At 36.9% G+C, this 19,486-nt stretch overlaps 3 protein-coding genes and 1 pseudogene across 4 annotated transcripts; 3 read left to right on the top strand and 1 right to left on the bottom strand.

Moving 5' to 3' along the window:
* Nucleotides 1-478: 478 nt before the first annotated feature.
* Nucleotides 479-3,718, bottom strand: tspan36 (tetraspanin 36). Its single transcript, XM_057356782.1, has 7 exons — nucleotides 3,531-3,718; nucleotides 2,267-2,458; nucleotides 1,934-2,008; nucleotides 1,749-1,844; nucleotides 1,505-1,654; nucleotides 1,292-1,375; nucleotides 479-1,191 (listed from the first exon to the last, which is right to left on the bottom strand). Exons 1-7 carry the CDS (start codon nucleotides 3,588-3,590, stop codon nucleotides 1,117-1,119), a joined length of 732 nt encoding a protein of 243 aa, XP_057212765.1. The 5' UTR covers nucleotides 3,591-3,718; the 3' UTR covers nucleotides 479-1,116.
* A 2,600-nt stretch (nucleotides 3,719-6,318) lies between these two features.
* LOC130568385 (histone H1-like) lies at nucleotides 6,319-6,927 on the top strand (annotated as a pseudogene).
* Nucleotides 6,928-8,579: 1,652 nt separating this feature from the next.
* mpeg1.1 (macrophage expressed 1, tandem duplicate 1) lies at nucleotides 8,580-12,194 on the top strand. The gene is made up of 2 exons (XM_057357222.1): nucleotides 8,580-9,089; nucleotides 9,355-12,194. Exons 1-2 carry the CDS (start codon nucleotides 8,640-8,642, stop codon nucleotides 11,071-11,073), a joined length of 2,169 nt encoding a protein of 722 aa, XP_057213205.1. The 5' UTR covers nucleotides 8,580-8,639; the 3' UTR covers nucleotides 11,074-12,194.
* A 105-nt stretch (nucleotides 12,195-12,299) lies between these two features.
* On the top strand, nucleotides 12,300-16,777 carry prf1.5 (perforin 1.5). 2 transcript variants are annotated; one of them, XM_057357224.1, is made up of 3 exons: nucleotides 12,300-12,553; nucleotides 12,810-13,356; nucleotides 14,416-16,777. In XM_057357224.1, exons 2-3 carry the CDS (start codon nucleotides 12,818-12,820, stop codon nucleotides 15,431-15,433), a joined length of 1,557 nt encoding a protein of 518 aa, XP_057213207.1. In that variant the 5' UTR covers nucleotides 12,300-12,553; nucleotides 12,810-12,817; the 3' UTR covers nucleotides 15,434-16,777. The 2 variants fall into 2 exon arrangements, with proteins under 2 accessions (XP_057213207.1, XP_057213206.1); XM_057357223.1 differs by having other exon boundaries at nucleotides 12,300-13,356.
* Nucleotides 16,778-19,486: the final 2,709 nt, after the last annotated feature.

The raw sequence follows: 19,486 nt of genomic DNA, 5'->3' as shown, positions 1-19,486 counted from the left end.
ATGAATACAAAAAAATTAGCAGGAAGTAAAACTAGTAATCAACAGTCATATTAATCCAACTTTTAACTTTATATAAATGTTTTGTATACAAAACAAGTATATAATTGCGTAGTGTTGCAATTAATAGATATCTTTAGTGAGAACTATAAGGTAAGATTCGTTTTTTTATTCACTATAAAAGGTGTTCATCAGCTGCTTTTTGGAAACATCTGCAAGAGCATTTTACGTGTTGTTTGCATTTAGATGCGAGTCAACAGGGCATTTCTGGTAATGACACAGCATACTTTCACAAGCGATATCTTCACAAATGTGTCAGCAAAAGACAGATAAAAGTCAACGCCTTCGATTTATCTAAATTTCCATGTGTATTTTCTCAGAAAGCAATATACAAAATTGGTGTTGATAAAAAGGTCACTTGAGGATAATTACCAACATGCATTTTAGAAATCTTAAAAAAAAGAAAATCATTCACTCAAAATTAATTTCCACAATTTATTTTCCCTGTTGAACTGAACCATTGTAATGGGCATAACAAACATACATGACTATATCACGCATATTATATGACAAGTCAACATTCACAGTAAATTACTATAAAGACAAATGTCAGTTAGACAGCAGAATTTTTTTTTAATACTGATCTGTACATGGTGTGTATACTACACAAAGAAACAACATAAAATCCTTAAAAGTGCATCTCTACATTTTGAACTAAAGCAGATTCTATAACACACAACACACTTGGCAAAGCTCTGTTGTAGATGTCTTTGTAAAACATGTGGAGCTGTAGAGAAACAGAATTTGGTAACGTCTATTATCAACCTATACAGTAGTTGAAATACAAGAGGCACTTAAGAATTTTTAGAACCCTCAAAATGTTCAATGTTATTTCCTGCCTCTGTTGATTCCTATCCCATTTCTTTATGCATTCAAGATGCACTTGCACGCAGACCGAATGCATTAAAAATGTTACTTTCCTAAATGTGGAATATTTTAAGTTTTGTCACATCTTCAAATCTCGGTTCTTTATGGTGCTGATGAGGTTGCGTTTAGCTGCACAGTATAGAAAGTGTACAGACAGTCCCAGTGAGGGATTGAGGAGTCTTCATTTTACGGTCACGCATACAAAGGCTGGTAGTCATGCTTCCTGCTTCTACAGGTGATGACACAGATGCTGAACATCCCAAACAGCTGAGAAAGAGAGAAAACATGAAGATTTTTTTTAATTCCGTGTCTGATGAGAGAAAAAAACAAGAAAACAATGACGAGGTTAAACCTAGATCTGATGTACCTTTATGATAGCAAATCCCAGGATGACCAGCATTGCATAACTAAGAACACCCTGAAGCATCTGCTCCAGTTTAGACTCACATCCCTGTCAGAAAAACAGAGTATAGGAAAAGTTTAAAAAAGCAGAACCCACAGCACAACAAACTACAATATAACTGCTTGTAATGATGCTCATCTGAGTGTTAATGCACAAAAACAATACTAATGCTCATACCTGTGTGTTCAAAAGTTCTGGCTGACTGAGTAGTCCACTACATTGTGTAGCATTGGCTTTACAGCAGGATTGTGGTACAGAGTTGTTATGTTGGCCATACCACGGTGTTGCCGTCCAATCTGTGTAGTTCTGCACTCCACAGCACTCCAGCTGCAAATGTAAAACAATATTAGTTAGTACTTTGTCACAATCCGTCATTTCCTTAGAAGACAAACAGTAATTGAAGTTATGTAATGCAACTCACCTGAGTCTGCAAGTAATCCACTGCATGAGTTTCACCGTTCAGACCATCGTACTTTTGGAAGACATCACTCATCGACTTTTCTAAATCGCCTTTAATCTGTAAACAAAAAAGATAATAATATGTAAATGACACTTTCGTAATGCTATTATTTGAATAAATGTAGGCGAACCAAAATAGGAACTTACTCTGCCTCTGTAGATGAAGCCAAACACAAAAGCGGTTACTTCTGCAGCGAAGATTACCAAGATGATAAGGAGGAACTGAATGCACATTCAGAGCATATGATGAATATAGCAAGTCTTCAAAATACCACAAATGAAAAAACCCTCCAAAACGACAGAATAATGCAATGGAAAGTAATTGGTTTTAAAAAGTCATTTCAACTCACTATTTTAAATGTTGCAAAATGTCTTTACATCAGCTCATCAAAATAAGTTTGAACGTGTTCTGATAAGTTACAGCAACTTATAACCAGACAAGACTATTTAAAGGCTCCTTCATAAAAGATCCACACTTACAAAGCCTAAACCAACTTTGGACTCCTTCAAAGTTGCACAGCAGCCAATGATTCCGATGACAAACATGACCACGGCCACTCCGATGATAATGGCAGCAGGGATGAGACTGTATTTATCAGCCACAAAATCTTCAAAGTTGTTGTAGCTTTTTATCACATAAGAGCCAACATAGGCAAGGGCCACTCCAGCAGCCTGGAAAAATAAAACGTAAAATGGAAACGTATTTTTTGTTTAACTGTTAAACTGAGATATGATTAGATTTCCCTGTTTCTCAATCAAGTTTCACAATCTGACACATGATGACATAAGATGGAATTTCATAAGTATGCACTGAAGTTATAGTTATTTCTCGCTAATAGCACATGATCAGACTCCTCAGCAGTCACGATTCGAGACCATGAGTAAACTTCTCCTGCCCCCTAATCCTTCCTGGAACTCTGGTCTTGTGCCACAGCTTGAACAAATGCATTAAAGCACAAGGGAAACCCTGAAGGGATGAAAGTCCACATGATAACTCCTAAGTCATTCTCAAGAGTTATAAGAGCATTCTTTTCCCAAGCTTAAAATACTATTATATTTAAGTTTTCCTAGTTTAACTGTTTTGTAATGTTTCACAACACAAGGAAAAAAATCTTCATCCCCGTTAAAACCCCCACAGGTGTGCGTCACATGTTCACACATGCTTTGAGCCCACTGAAGCCATAATGAATGGAGGCAGTAAGCCAGGTCAGGTGCTGATGATGACTATGCCTGATGTATGACGACACAGACAATGTGAGCATCAATCAACAATACTTATTTTCAATAATATGAGTTTTGGTTTGACAATTGCATCAAACCTAATATTACTTATGTGTGAATAAAACGTTTTGAATATCTTGCTACTGGGCATGTGGCATGGGTGGTAATACACTAGAGGTATTTCGTTTGTTTTTCTTAAGCGTAACAAATGATTCATGCCAAATTCAATTCAATTACGTTCCGCTGTCAAAATGAATTCTGGAGTGAGAAGAAAAAACTGGGGCGAGCAATTTACAAACTGTAGCTGTCGAGTGACCTTCTTTCTGCAAATACAGTTATTTTACCGCTTCAACACACGCATTGAAGACTTATAACAGGATAGGTTAGTAAGCTTCATGAGATTAGTTAATGTCAAATTACTTTCATGTCAATTACTGTGATTGCAAACGTCTAACGTTACGTATGATACACAACGTCAGAAACTAGCGAATGTATTTAGAGTTACGTTATAAAAAAAACTCACCCAAAATATTAAACTGAGAAGTAAAAGGACGGTTTTAGACGTTATAATTCCACAATCCATGTCTGCGGCGTGAAGTGATGAGAGTTCAGCTTTGAATGTTTCTAGCACTTTGTGAGTGTGACGCTTTGTTTCCTGTGTTTGTTCAATTGAATCAGATCATCAGACGGTCACATGCTCGCATCAATAGCTGAACCCAGAGCTGCTGAGAGAGAGAGTCGCGTCAACTCCGGTGACGCCAATGGAACAGATTTTTCACAGCATTGGAGGCTATCAATAGTTCCCTGAAGTTACTAGTAACGCATGGAGCTGCGACTAAATAGACCAACTGAGGTAAACGTGTTTAACCCATTTAAAGACGAAAGCCATTTGAATGCTTTATTTCTTTCATTTTTTATTCATTAAAGAGAAAACATAACTTGATAAAATCTGAAGGCGCCATGAATCACGTGTCGCTCCAGCGTTTTGGACTTCCGTTGGCAGAACTCTCTCTCTCAATGGCTCTGACTGAACCCATATCGCTTAATCCGCCAGGTCCTAACGCCGACCCATCTAGATCAAACAGCTGGCAGGTGTATCCAGGAAATAAAATGTGTACATTCTTGGCCAGGTGCGCTAAATATCACATATTCATTTCATAGGAAAAAATTATGGATTTTCAATTAAATGAATTGATTGCTTTTGTAATTTCATTTTGGGTATGCCAGAATTTTATAAGAATCTATAGGTCGTGTTTTTAGTTGTAGCCTATAGTCTATAAATGCTCAGCGGGCAGAAGCCATGTGACTATCACAGTGTTTACTTCCGACATATGTATCGTTTAATCGATTACATATATGTTGTCTCATATATAAATGTATAATAATCTCAACTATAAATGTATTATTAACAATGAATGTAGATAATGTTATTTGAAATTACTCTCAAAATAAGTGCTATAAAATTGGACGATATAGGCTAAAGTTACATTAGGATCGGTTATTGAGATTTTTTTGTGCCCATATAGTCAACAGCAAATATTAGTAAAGCAAAATAAAATGCAAACTAACAAAACAGTTAAGGGTCATATGAGGGGATTTGTCAGCCAACTGACGTGGCATGAAAGATAGTGGACTGGCAGTCACCATTCAGCTAATTCTTTAGTTAAAACCGGTTTTAATGATCTAAACAAAGGTAATTTAAGGCTATTTTTGTTTGTTTGATTGATTAATTTTTTTATTACAATATGAGTAATCAATGATGCCTCAAACAAACCCACCTGAAAGCTCTGAAAGTGTTAAATTATACAAAATGAATATATGTGACCCTGGACAACAAAACCAGTCTTATGGGTCAATTTTTCAAAATTGAGATTTTTACATAATCTGAAAGATGAATAAATAAGCTTTCNTCCAGCGTTTTGGACTTCCGTTGGCAGAACTCTCTCTCTCAATGGCTCTGACTGAACCCATATCGCTTAATCCGCCAGGTCCTAACGCCGACCCATCTAGATCAAACAGCTGGCAGGTGTTATCCAGGAAATAAAATGTGTACATTCTTGGCCAGGTGCGCTAAATATCACATATTCATTTCATAGGAAAAAATTATGGATTTTCAATTAAATGAATTGATTGCTTTTGTAATTTCATTTTGGGTATGCCAGAATTTTATAAGAATCTATAGGTCGTGTTTTTAGTTGTAGCCTATAGTCTATAAATGCTCAGCGGGCAGAAGCCATGTGACTATCACAGTGTTTACTTCCGACATATGTATCGTTTAATCGATTACATATATGTTGTCTCATATATAAATGTATAATAATCTCAACTATAAATGTATTATTAACAATGAATGTAGATAATGTTATTTGAAATTACTCTCAAAATAAGTGCTATAAAATTGGACGATATAGGCTAAAGTTACATTAGGATCGGTTATTGAGATTTTTTTGTGCCCATATAGTCAACAGCAAATATTAGTAAAGCAAAATAAAATGCAAACTAACAAAACAGTTAAGGGTCATATGAGGGGATTTGTCAGCCAACTGACGTGGCATGAAAGATAGTGGACTGGCAGTCACCATTCAGCTAATTCTTTAGTTAAAACCGGTTTTAATGATCTAAACAAAGGTAATTTAAGGCTATTTTTGTTTGTTTGATTGATTAATTTTTTTATTACAATATGAGTAATCAATGATGCCTCAAACAAACCCACCTGAAAGCTCTGAAAGTGTTAAATTATACAAAATGAATATTATTAAAAATAAAGTGTGTGTTATTGGAATTTTCATAGATATTGACATTTATTTCAAGTGTAAATGATATTTGCAAGGGCATCGTTTGACGAAACCAAGAACGTGTGTTTCAGAAGACTAAAATGCCATTATTTGTTTCAAAATGTGCTAAATAATCTTGTTTTTTCTTCTTGATATTATTAAATATGGTCGTTTGCCACTAGGCAATGGCAGGTTATAATCAAACAATTCTTTTAAAAGCATATTATTGTGCAAAATCCAAAAATGACTCAAGTGTAGAACAGCACAGCACATAAGTTCTTCAATTGTTTGATAGACAATAAATAATATGTTTGTCAATTGAATGGATTAATGTCCCTGTGAGACCTTCTGCATTTTTTAAACTTTAACATTTGTCCTTAAGTGATTCTAAAAAAACCTAAATGTGGTTTTCTATTGGTCAACAAGCACAAATTATTGTCAGCTGATGAAAAAGCGCTGAATTCGGGACTGTAGAGTCTTCACGGCTCTCATTATGACTATATTAATTGCACATACGCCCCCCCCCAGACATATTCTTTCATCTTATCTACCAGCTCAGGCAATATTGTCAGTCATGTCTACAGACATCACATCAGTTAAATCGTCTGCAAATAAAGCGCCAAGGCGAAAGTCTAAAGTCAAGAAGTCAGGACCCACTCTCTCTGACCTGATCATCAAGATCGTGTCAGCCTCCAAGGAGCGCGCCGGTGTCTCTCTGGTTGCTTTGAAGAAAGCACTGGCTGCCAATGGTTACGATGTTGCAAGAAATAACTTTCGCATCAACCTGGCAGTTAAGCGCCTTGTGGTCACGGGTAAACTGACTCAGACTAAAGGGACTGGCGCATCAGGATCATTTAAGATCGGCACGAAGATTGTAACAAAACGACAAAAGGCAAAGAGAGCGACGAGAAAGAAGGCTAAGAAACCTGCTGGAGCAAAGAAAACGCCAAAGAAGGGCAGAAGAATGAGTTTAAAGAGTCCCTGAAAAGCAAATGAGACAGCTGCGGTCAAGACCAAAAGACCAAAGAGAGTCAAACGAAGAGCTTCAAAAACAGCCAAAGCCATAAATGCGAAGAAATAATTGAGGAAATATCTGTCAGTCGTACTCTAATCGGATTCTTTCGTCCCTTTATTTTGTTAAAATAAATACGTTAAATGATTGAAAATGTCTGTTCTCTTTTGTTGTGTCGGTTTCGGTGTTTTTATTTTTTTGTGTATCGGCCTAATGTATGATGATGAAATGTGTGACATGCTTACTGTAGCCGCTAGCCCTTTTAACCAAAGGGACCGCAAAGCACCCATACATTATAATATTTATAGGCTGTATATAGGCTATTTCATAACATTTTATTTTTAAGCAAACCAAATTATGATTACCATTCATGTCTGGGCTGTGAAAATACTTTTTATAATTAGCTACAGCACAGCAAGTTTGAAACAACGGAGAAGCTCATGCTTCTCAAAAACACCACCTGGTGGTAACGCGTACTAGTGTTTTTTTGCACTCAACCAGTGGCCAGGGCACACGGAGACAGTTGTCACGAAGGTCCAACAGTAAGGTTTTGTGAAAGGTTATTGGAATATTTTGGCTAAACAATTATTTAATATTTTCTACGTTATCTTTGACATTTTTTGTTCGTGAATTGACTTGGGTTTCATAATCCTACCCTTGAAATTGAGCTGAAAGCACATTTGAAAGTAATAGCGGGTTACATTGTTGTGACCCCACTCTTACGAAAATTAACCATGTTTTTTTGGTGCATTGATAACTAATGGGAAAAACCATGGTTTTACTTTAGTAACCATGTTTTAACTATGGTTTTCAAAAACATGTAATTTAAGTAATAGAAAATGTTTAAATTTAAATGTACATTTTTACTAAAGTAACCATGTTTTTTTTGTTTTAAACCATGGTTAATTTTCGTAAGGGCAGTGTGAGAACATGTCCCGGTTTTGTTTGATTAAAGATTATCGAATTAAACTGCAAATTCCACTGGACGTTGGTGTCTACAGGTAACAAACATATAAAGCTGCTTTGTATTTTATAAACTCAAAGATGTGAAAGTTTGCCACCGTGTGGTATAAAAAAGAAACAACCTAAAAGGAACTATATGGTTAGGTTATGGACTTCCCTGATCTATACCTGGGGTGGGCGTGGGCCACAAGAATATCACTTGAAGCTGGCCGAATCAAAACAGTTCAAATTGAACATCATTTAATTTTTAACTATACATTCTAAACCTAAATTTAACTTTAATTACCACTTTGACTTTTTTATATTTTAATATAGCCATAAAAGGCTAAAAACAACATGGTGAACATTGTAAGAGCAGATCGTTCATTTCATAACGTCAAACTGAAGTTCTAATTCTACTGTATGTTCTGCACCCCTGACGTATTCTCAGTGCAGTTCTCGTGAGCTTTTGGTCTCAAAGAGGATTTGAGAAAATCAAATAAGACACCAGACACTTCTAAAACAGAAGCAACCACAAATCTTTGTTCCTCTTTTTACAAAAGAAAGGGAAAACACACCTATTGTTCTGTGCTTCACCAAAAAGTAAAAATTTATGAAGACTCACACAAATGAGAGGAACCACACATACTCAACAAGGAACAAGTCACAATGAAAAAATCCTAAAAATCCATTATCTTTTAAAAGGTAAAGGTAATAAATTGTATTTCTAATGTACTCAGACCATAAAGAGGAAGTTTATGGTCTTGTGATTGTTGGCTGATGGATGTGAAACTAAAAAGTTATCTTGATGAGGAACCAAAACAAAAAGTAAAATAGCAGAAAGTTTCCAGATATATTTTACAGACTTCCGTGAAAGAAGCAAAGACAGACGCTGCTGTCAAACATGAAGTCAAGAGTTTTATGTCTGCTGGTGCTCTACTGTTTTATCAACGTCTGTGATTTCCATCCTCTCATCCGTCCCAGAAATGGACTTCGCGAGTGTCGCAAAAACTCAACGTTGACAGCAATGGAGGTTCTTCCAGGTGGAGGATGGGATAACCTGCGCAATATAGACATGGGACGGGTGATGAACCTGAGCTATTCCCAGTGCCAGACCACAGAAGATGGGATTTATCTCATTCCAGATGAAGTCTTTGTCATTCCACAGAAAATAAGTGGAGTGGAAACAAACTCTGAGATGATCATGTCGTGGCTGGAGCAGAAAAGTTCCACTTCAAGCTCTATAAATGCGGATGTTTCTTTCCTCTCGGTGGTTAATGCAAAATTTTCAACAGAAAACCAACGTATGAAAACCCACCAAGTGAAAGATACCTCTGTAACAGCTCGGGTTCAAGTAAGTGAATTTTTTTTAAAAAAATGCTTTTTTACAGTAAGTAAAAAAGGAGATTTTGTGGAATCACAAAATGTTGTGATCTTTATTGTTATTAGACTGTAAATACACTAAGCCTCGGCATTGATCAAGAAATCAATACACTTTCAATACACTTTTTCTAAATACTACTTTTCTCTTTTCTCTTTTCTCTAATTGGAGAAAAGCAACATTGTACAATTCTGTTATTTTAACCCGTGGTTCAACATCCCACATTATCTTTTTTCAGGTACGTAATCATCTGTACACAGTAAAGGCGTATCCCGATTTCACTCTGGACTTTCGCTTTGCTCACCAGGCGGAGGAAATTGCAGACGCTGTTGAGAACAATCAAACCCGTCAAGCAACTTATCTGTCAGAGAAACTTATTCTTGATTATGGTACTCATGTTATCACAAGTGTTGATGCCGGTGCCACTTTGGTGCAGGAGGACTATCTAAAAATGTCTTATGTCTCTAACAGTCGGTCAGACATGTCTTCCATCACTGCATCAGCTGGCTTTAACTTTTTTGACAAAGTAAAATTCGATATTGGTGGCAAGGATTCTCAAGGAAGTTCTGAAACAAGCGGTTATCAGGGTAACATCACATATTCTATAGTTCAGAGTCATGGAGGGGCTTTGTTTTATCCTGGCATCACTCTGCAGAAGTGGCAGCAGAGCACGCTTAATAATCTGGTGGCTATTGACCGCTCTGGTCTGCCCCTGCACTATTTTCTTAATCCAACGACTTTTCCAGATCTTCCTGTCCCGACGGTGAACAAAGTTGCTTTATCAGTCAAACAAGCTATCCAGCGTTATTACAAAGTTAACACCATTCCCGGGTGTGTAAATCCTGATTCTAAAAATTTTAACTTTCAGGCAAATGTGGATGATGCATCTTGTGAGGGCCCTGTCACTAATCTTACCTTTGGTGGTGTTTACCAAACATGTTCTCCATTGACATCAGATGGAAATGTCATCTGTGATGAGCTAGCGCAGAAGAATCCAGCCACGGGTGATTTTTCATGCCCCCAAGTGTACACTTCCACTCTGTTACGCTCGGAGACGGTAGAAAGAGGTTACAATCATTATGAGTGCCACAGACACTGTCATTCATGTGGTTTCTTATGGTTGTCAACTTGTTGTGACCAAATATGTGGTGATGCTTACCGTGTCCGTAGTGCAAAAATGGAAACACACTGGTGTTCCACAACTCAGAAGACCCCTGAGAAGTCTGGATATCTTTTTGGAGGTCTGTATGGACCATCTTTGCAAAACCCAATTACCAAATCCCATGGCTGTCCTCCAAATTTCTTCACCCAGAGATTTTTGTCAAATGGCATGATGGTTTGTCTGAGCAATGATTATGAGACAGGAACTAGATTCTCTGTTCCTTTCGGTGGTTTCTTTAGCTGTCAGTCCGGCAACCCTCTTGCTAAGGGTCAATCTCGCTGTCCTCCTCAGTTTAGTCAACATTTAGCTGCTATTAGTGATGGCTGTCAGGTATTGTTCTGCGTCCAGTCAGGTGTTTTTACCGGTGGTCAGTTAAAACCTGTCCGTCTCCCACCATTCTCGAGACCACCACTGGTAAGCATGATGGCAACAAACACTGTTGCTGTAATGACAGAAGGCGATCGGTCCTGGGTACGAGTTGAAAATACTAAGATGTGGCGACTGGCAAAGCCTGGTGAAATAAACCAAATGGCATCGATGTTTGACGCATCTTCTCAGATGTCTGGAGGAGGGAAGGCAGGTGTAGCTGTTGGTGTGATTGTTTTAATCGCTCTTGTGGTGGCAGGAACAGTGTTTCTAGTGAAAAGAAGGAGGAGATTTTCTGGTCTTGTTGTAAGGAGAGGGTATGAAGAGCTTCATAGTGAGAGTCACAGTGAGAGTGGTGTAGAGAACCAGAGAGAACAACAGATGGAGACTGCCAATGAAAATCCCATTCAGCCTCTATTAGCACCATGATCTCTTTAAAATTGCTGCTTGGTGATTTACAGTTAAAATTCAATATAACTTTATTAGCATTAATCGTTCTACAAAGACCACTCATCTCATTTCTTGTAATCCTTCTATTTAAAAACTAAATACAATCTAACAGACAGTTATTGTACAATCAGTATTGGTCAAATACACCGTTAAAACCTTTAGACAATTATTTTCTTCAATGTACATCTTCTGTCTCTTCTATCTGTAGTAATATGTACTGTAAAGAGCTAGCTGCAACAATTCAAAATTGTGAAAATTAAATTGTACAACTGACAGACCACTATACAGAATTAATATAAATAATCTAAAACGATTCATTTAAATAATAAATGAGATAGGGAACAGCAAAACATTTTAAGTAATATGTGTCAAATGTACAAAAAGTTATTTTTAATTATGGGACCATTGTGAAATAATTATGATTATGATTAATATAAATAGCGGGGCAGGAAGAAAAATATGGGATGCAGGATGCTTTGTGTGTTTATCTGTATATCTCTGTCTCCATATTATTTTTCATTTTATGATGAATAAATTCTCGAAAAAGAACTGAGTGTATTTAACTGTATTTAAGTTAACAACAATAAACAATACATATACTCATTAATAATTTCGGAGAGAAACTAAAAATAAATCTTTCATAGAGAACTAACAAATGTAACAGTAAAGGGGTTAATAATAGTCAAAAATATCAATGAAACAGCACGGTTATAAGATTGTGCACACTCATGGTCATATCTATGTATATGCGCAATATTGTACACGTTGAGCAAGTCTGTTCAAGTTAGACCCATGAGTTCTAATAAGCTATTATATTATTGCATTCTTGTAGCTCATTTAGGAGAGCATTGTCTTAGCATTGCAAAAGATTATGGGTTGAAAATTCAAAAATGAAATAAAAAAATGTAAGTCTCTTTGGACAAAAACATGTGTCAAATGCATAAATGTACCATAATTTAGTGTTCCATAAAAAGCAGGGATTAAAACACATTAAAAGAAATGCATTCGTTTTATGGTTATATTTTCTGATTTGTTTTATGGCCCATATCTGTCTCCCAAACAACTGGAGGGAAATGGAAATAAATACATTTTGTCATCCACATTTTGTCATCCACATGTCCTGCATTCATCATGATTAATCTTGACCTTCATGCTCATTCTCACATGCAAGAAAGTCTCATGAAACCCTCCCCCACTGCCCAGCTGGGATTCACTAAAACATCAAAACAAAACCAGTCAGCGGATGAAATCTGTCCGGTGCAGAAAAGGAAGACACTCCCTGTTGCAAATGCCAAAGGCTACATTTTTCCACACAGCCTTTTCAACTCTCTAGCATTTGAGAAAGTTTTCATGAGAAACCGTATTTTACAACGAAGACAGACTTTTCTAAAGTAGGTCGCTCTGGGGGTTTAACACATATCGACTCGGAGGGAACCGACTGTTGTGAGAAAGCTACTGGGTGGGTAAAACTGAACGTGGAATGGTGTTATTTTTAGTATAATGCATCTTCAATCACAAAAAGCAATATAGCAGGGTCAGTATATCTAAACAATAAATTCAGTCCTGCAGCATGTAAATTACTGTAATATTCTAAAAGCTGCACGAACATCAATGTTTACCTAAGATTATATCAAAATATGTTTCTGGCTGCAAAAAATGAAAACATTTTACCTTATAGGTGAAATATTACATGTCAACCTGTAATTTCCCTATAGGTTTCATTATGGAGACGAATAACTGCACTGTTATCCACTTGTTTTTCTGTATCTCTTTGTCCATCCTAATACACTGGGACATGAGCTCAGCTTGCCACACAGGCTCTCAGACAGAATGTGAGAAAGCTCCTTTTGTGCCTGGCTACAATCTGGCAGGAGAAGGTTTTGATGTGGTCCAGATGCGCCGTAAAGGTGCATTTTTGATCAATATCAAGTCACACTTGATGGACAACAGGACTTGTATGGTCTGCAGGAACCGTTTTCAGGGTGGGCAGATGCAGAAACTGCCGTCGGCCGTGCTGGACTGGCGTCCCTTTAGCCGTTGCAGTAAACAGCTCTCTAGTGCACTTCATCATTCTGTTAACTCTCTGATGAAAACCTCGACTTCTCTCATTAATAACAACTGGGGAATGGATCTCAGCCTGGAGGATGTGGGAAAAGCCATTTTAGGAGGGAGCCGGTCAGATATCGCTAAATTTGCCAAATCTCAGAATTCAGTGGATAAAGCCACTTTTGCTCTTCATGAGATCAGCTGCACATATTACAGGTAAGTCAAGTTTATGAGTTCATACAGAATATACAGTATTAAACACAATTGTTTTTATATGGCCATATATATCAGATTTCTGTGTGGGGCATGATTCGTCACTGGCGCTTATAGAATGACAGGGCTGGAAAAAATGGTAGCACCGGTTAAATAAGCATACAGTATATATACTTATACATGCATCCTATATTATATAGTTTATTTTGTATACTGTACTATACTATACTGTAGAAGAGGACTATGCACAAAATAAAAAGAATAACCTTCCAAGGTATTTATTGGAAAAAATGATTTGGCACAAATACAAACTGAATATCAGGACCTATTTAGTTTTATATGTACGTATATGAAAGTGACCTATTTGTCAGGTATGGTGACCCATACCTGAAATGTGACCTCTGCATTTAACCCATCCAGAGAGTAGTACACACGCACAGCATGCCATGAACACACGTACACCTGGAGCAGTGGGCAGCTATCACTGCAGCGCCCGGGGAGCAAGTAGGGACTACCCACCGGCCCTGAGAATCGAACCGGCAACCTTCTGGTCACAAGTCCGACTCTCTAACCATTAGGTCACGACTGCCCCTAACAGATATTCATAATAGAAAACAAAAAGCTTACAGAAAGTAAACCTGGTATTGTTACATTATCACATTAACCTACTGTACAGCCAGAAAGTTTCCAAAATGTTTTAATAGTTTTTTATTGATTTACTTTGTGGAAGTGGTCTGGGAATGCAATTTTCCAAGCAAACTATACACAATAAAATGTATTTAACATTTGCGGTTTGGAGTCAACTTTAAAAGTAAGCTGCTGTTAAAATAAATGTTTTTTATTTCATGTTTTTTTTCATTTAGAACAAGTCTCAAGTGGGATTATCTCAAACAAGACAGCCAAATCATTGCCATTGTTAAAAAACAAATCTAGAAATGCTTTGATAAGTACTTTTTTTCTTCCTTTGACCAGTCTGCCAGTCAGAAAACAAAACGTAAAGCAAACAGTACTTTATTTTGAACCCACATTCTGTGTATGCTGACATTTTTTGTCTATTTACAGTTACAGACTTACAGACCACCCAGAACTCAGCGCTGAATTCTCAAAACATTTGCAGCAACTTCCGTCACAATATGACGACAAAGCAAAACCCCTGTACAGAAGGACTATAGATACATATGGCACTCACTATATACGTCAAGTCCACCTTGGAGGTCGAGTGAGACGGGTCACCGCTTTTCGAACTTGCCTTGCAACCCTGAAAGGCTTCTCTGAGACTGACATCAAAAACTGCCTAAACATTGAGTTAAAGATAGCTTTGGGATTTTTGCCTTCTAATGCCTCCTTTTCCAACAAATGTTCTCAAATTCTTAAAGATAACATGAGCATGGGCTTCTACCAGGGTTTCATGACGCATAAGATAGAGGTGTTGGGAGGTGAGACATACTTTCCAGATCTAAACCAAAGCCCAGCTGAAACCTACTCGAGTTGGATGATGAGTTTGCATGACAACCCAGATGTTATATCATATTCGATTTTCCCTCTTCATCATCTGGTGGCTGATCCTGATGTCAGTGCCAATCTGAGAAAAGCAGTAACAGAGTACATTGAAGAGAACATGCTTTCTGTAGATCACGAAGAAAATCGAGAATGTTCTCAAGCACCAAATCTGGACCACAACTGCTGCCCTATGCGAGCCGGCCGTGGCACGTTAACGGTGTTGGTGCAGAGAGCTGCCGGCTTGAAGGCAGACCTCTTCACACGCACTGATGGTTTTGTGAAAGTTTGGTACAATTTTATGTATGAAGAAACTGAGCTGATTATGGATAATAATGACCCAGAATGGAATGCCAGCTATGATTTTGGATCAATTGAGTTTGGTCATGAACTCATATTTGAGGTGTGGGACAGTGATGTATTTTATAATGACATGGTGGGGAAGTGTGTGGTCAGCCCTGAACGTGGGACTCACTCACACAGCTGTAAATTGAGGAGAGGCATTCTCTATTTTACCTACAGCGCCTCTTGCAATACTCATCTGACTGGGCCCAAGTGTAGCAGATATTCACCAAAAACATGATCAAAATATTTCTGCAAAATACTTTTTAGATAGTTAACGGTTAAACATTGAGTTCAGAGATTCTCACGTATTTCTCATAATATATTATTATTATCATAATCAAGTCATTTGCTAGCCCATAATTTTTTTCCTGAAGATTTTTTTATTATTATATTTGTGGATATTTATGCTTAAATAGAGAAAAAGATCTTGTTTTGCTAAAAATGTGCTTAACATTTCTGATTCAATTGTCTGTTTCACTGGCATTTATGGCCACGAGGTGGTGGTAGCAAAGTACAGTAAATTTAATTCATTTTCAGTCATTTGTATTTTTGCGTGTTTTTTGCCTCACTTTACATATATAACATTTCCAGTGCTTGAAGTGGACTGGTACACAGTACAGGTGTGGTGCCGAAAAATGACTCCTGCCAAATTATGACTCCCTCCGTTTGCCACTAACGTTAGGGTAAGGATTAGGTATGAAGAACGGGTTAGGATTAGCTCCAGCAGCAGTATCAATGAGAGAAACCGTAATCTGGCGGGGGTCAAAATTCATAACACCGGTACTTTGCCACCCCGAGTCAAGGCGTCATTGCATGTGTCATGTATGTCATGCATTTATGTTGTTCGAAGGCGCCAGTTACCTGTAAAGAAAGCACAACAGTGAAATGTTCATTAAAGTGAGAGACGAGGAGTTGAAACTAAAAGTGTGTGCTCGTCTGTTTATTTACATTAAAGGTGCCATGAATTAAAACCACAATTTTAACCCAAGCTTTTGTTATATAAGATTCACACGAACATCATGTAAGTGTCAAAACTGAAAACGCCCTTGTTACTGAGATTACAACTGTTATTGACACGGTCTATGACGTCATTGATAGGTTGAACACCTCCTCCACAGGAGAATATCAACGACTACTTCTCTAGCCCCGCCCACTGGTTCGCACATGACAGTACTGAAGTAACACAAGTGGCACGGAAACTAGATAGCAAGCAATAATCATGCTGTTAAAGATTGCAAAATATTGTGGAATCAGTACCTGGTTGTGGAAGAACACAGTCGCTGTATAACCTTCCTTCGGATTCCCACATTAGTAATGCTCAGGGCCCGGTTGCATAACGTACCTTAAGTTTTTCCCTTAAGTATGACACTTAAGAGGTGATTTTCCTTTACCAAAGACAATAGGAGAATAACTTAAGTAAAACTTGAGGTATACTTAAGGACACACTTAAGGGAATTATACTTATACTATACTTATCTCAGTATAGGGGTGGCACGATCGAACTTCCTCTTTCCTGTCAGAAATCTACCTGCCGCATTTTGAACAATCTGTAAGTGTGCAATTTGGGCAGAGGTGGGTAGTAACGAGCTACATTTACTTCGTTACATTTACTTGAGTAACATTTTGGAAAATATGTACTTTTTAAGTAAAATTAAAAGTGTGTACTTTTATTCTTACTTGAGTAAATTCCTTCATTTTAAAACATGCTTTTTAAAACGTGTTGTTTATTTCAAGGTTGTCGTCTCTTTTTACGGGCATTCCCGAGTGATCGATTCTTTTGAGTCGATTCTTTTGAAAGCATTAATTGAACAATGGGCAAAACAATTTGAATAGGCTAATGAATCAGTTCAAATGATTTGTTCAGTTCGCAGCATGATCTGACTCATCTGAAGCAGGATTACTCACTCCTCATCAGAGGTGGACAGTAACAAAGTAAATATACCTGAGTACTGTACTTAAGTACACTTTTTGAGTATCTGTACTTTACTTGAGTATTATTTTTTCTGAGTACTTGTACTTTAACTTCACTACATTTGAAAGACAAATATCATACTTTTTACTCCACTACATTTATAAAAAGGTCCAAAAGTAGAAAATGGTTTCTATGCAGCGGGGTTTCCTGTGTGCGCAATTTATCTGGCTTGCGATTTGCCAGGACCTTTTACTGTTGATAAACAGTACCATTGTCATGAAAATTTTCGGCATAACGGCTAAACGGTAAATAAGCATCACATACACCTTGAGCTACGCGTGCGTGTTAACTTCTGATCTGCTGCTATATCATTTAAAGCGATTTGGAAAATGAATGATGTTTTTACTGAAGTAACTATAGTTGAAGTATTCCTGTATATCTGTTTAAAAACAATAGAACCCTGCCCAAAATACAACATAAAATGTAATGGATTTAATGGTTATAATGGGAATTGTACTACGGATACTTGTTGTCTACTTGTATGTCATGGATTCTATTGGTGGGATGGTAAATCCTATTGGAATAAAACCCAAAACACACTACAAAGAGGAATTTAATTTAAAAATCTCATTCTAATTCAAAAATTCATTGTTTTTTTTAGCAGTGTTGGTATTTGCAGTAAAACCACAGTATTCACAAATTTACCATTTTCTATATATAGGAACCATACTCCAATTAATAATCTTTAGTAAAACCACAGCAACTAAAAATACCATAATTTCATTATACTAGCTATAGTTTATGTTTGTAGTTAAATTATGGTAATACAAATGGTAATAAATCCAACAAACACATGGCTTCTACACTTTACTATTTACAAAAAAAACCTTACTACTTACTGGTAAATTGCTGCTAAAATAAAAGAACACTGTTCATAAATACATATAGGCCTAGGGTGCTAATGAGCATAAATAGGCTAAATGATCATGCAGGATTACTGTATATCTAAACTAAACATATATGTGCTAAACATATAAAGCTCTTAAAGGAGTTGCTCACTGCAAAATTTGCCCCCATTGACTTTCCATAGTAGGAATAAAAATGACTATGGAAAGACAATGGGGGCAAATTTTGAAGTGAACTACTCCTTTAATACATCTGATACTGTGAGCTACTCTGTGTATTCAGTAGGTTGCTTCAAAGGCATAAGGTATACGACAATAAAACAATGCACAACTGACATAAAGGAAATTTACTTTTAATACTTGAGTACTTTTAAAAGCATGTACTTCTGTACTTTTACTTAAGAAAGAATCTGTCTTTACTACTTTTACTTGTAGTGGAGTAATATTTGACCAGTAGTATCTGTACTTTCACTCAAGTAAGGAAGTTGTGTATTTCATCCACCTCTGCTCCTCGTAGCGCGAAACTTAAGAACACGCAGAACACAAAGAGAGTTGGATGAAGTGGATATTAATCTATATCTATACAATTAAAACTGCAAATGTGTCATATTGTTTGCCAGCGAAGATAAATACCCGACATTTGCATGCACCCGCGCGACCTGTTCGTCAGACACAGCAACATGCGCGTTACCTGTCAGACACAGAGACGTGGGCTTGCAGAAATATACATTTGAAGAACAGAAGGAAGAAAACTTGTTGATGGGCGTGTGGTTCACTGTTTACTGTTTGTTTACAAGTAAGAGCGTTTCACAACACACACGTGACACAACACGAGAAAACATGAGCTTTGTTCAAAAATGTGTATTTCATTTAAGAGAGCACTGCAGATGTTCTAGATCATCTTAGGAAATGCTCTGAGTTTAGTTCATGCATTTTAAATGCAAAACTCTGCAGGTTCACTTTAGTTTGACATGGTCTATTATTCTAAATAAGTTGACACATTGACATCAGGACTAGATGAAATTTACAGAAATGCTTGTCTCTTCTGTGTTTGTCTATTCTTTAGTCTCTCTAGTATATTGCAAAGATATCTGCTTAAGATAATTCAAATGTTGATTAAAATGTAATATTAAAATATTGGCGTTAATATAAATTTTATGTAGTAGGCCTATATAATCAGATACAAATTAACTAAGTAACTAACTACTTGAGTAGTTTTTTCATTGCATACGTTTTTACTTTTACTCAAGTAATTTTTAAACTAGTGACTTTTACTTTTACTTGAGTAACAATTTCTTACTTGTACTTTTACTTGAGTAAAGATTTTGGCTACTCTACCCACCTCTCAATTTGGGACTTAGATATACCAAAATGAATCGAATTGCAATAATCCAGGTGCGATGTAATGAAAGCATGGATAGCTGTTTCCAAGCAGCGCTTTGGAAGATAGGGACGACTGCGCTAATTTGCTTAT

Source organism: Triplophysa rosa, linkage group LG17, assembly GCF_024868665.1.
Source record: "Triplophysa rosa linkage group LG17, Trosa_1v2, whole genome shotgun sequence".
Classification (NCBI taxonomy): Eukaryota; Metazoa; Chordata; class Actinopteri; order Cypriniformes; family Nemacheilidae; genus Triplophysa; species Triplophysa rosa.
This window is presented reverse-complemented; position numbering and strand designations above follow the sequence as displayed.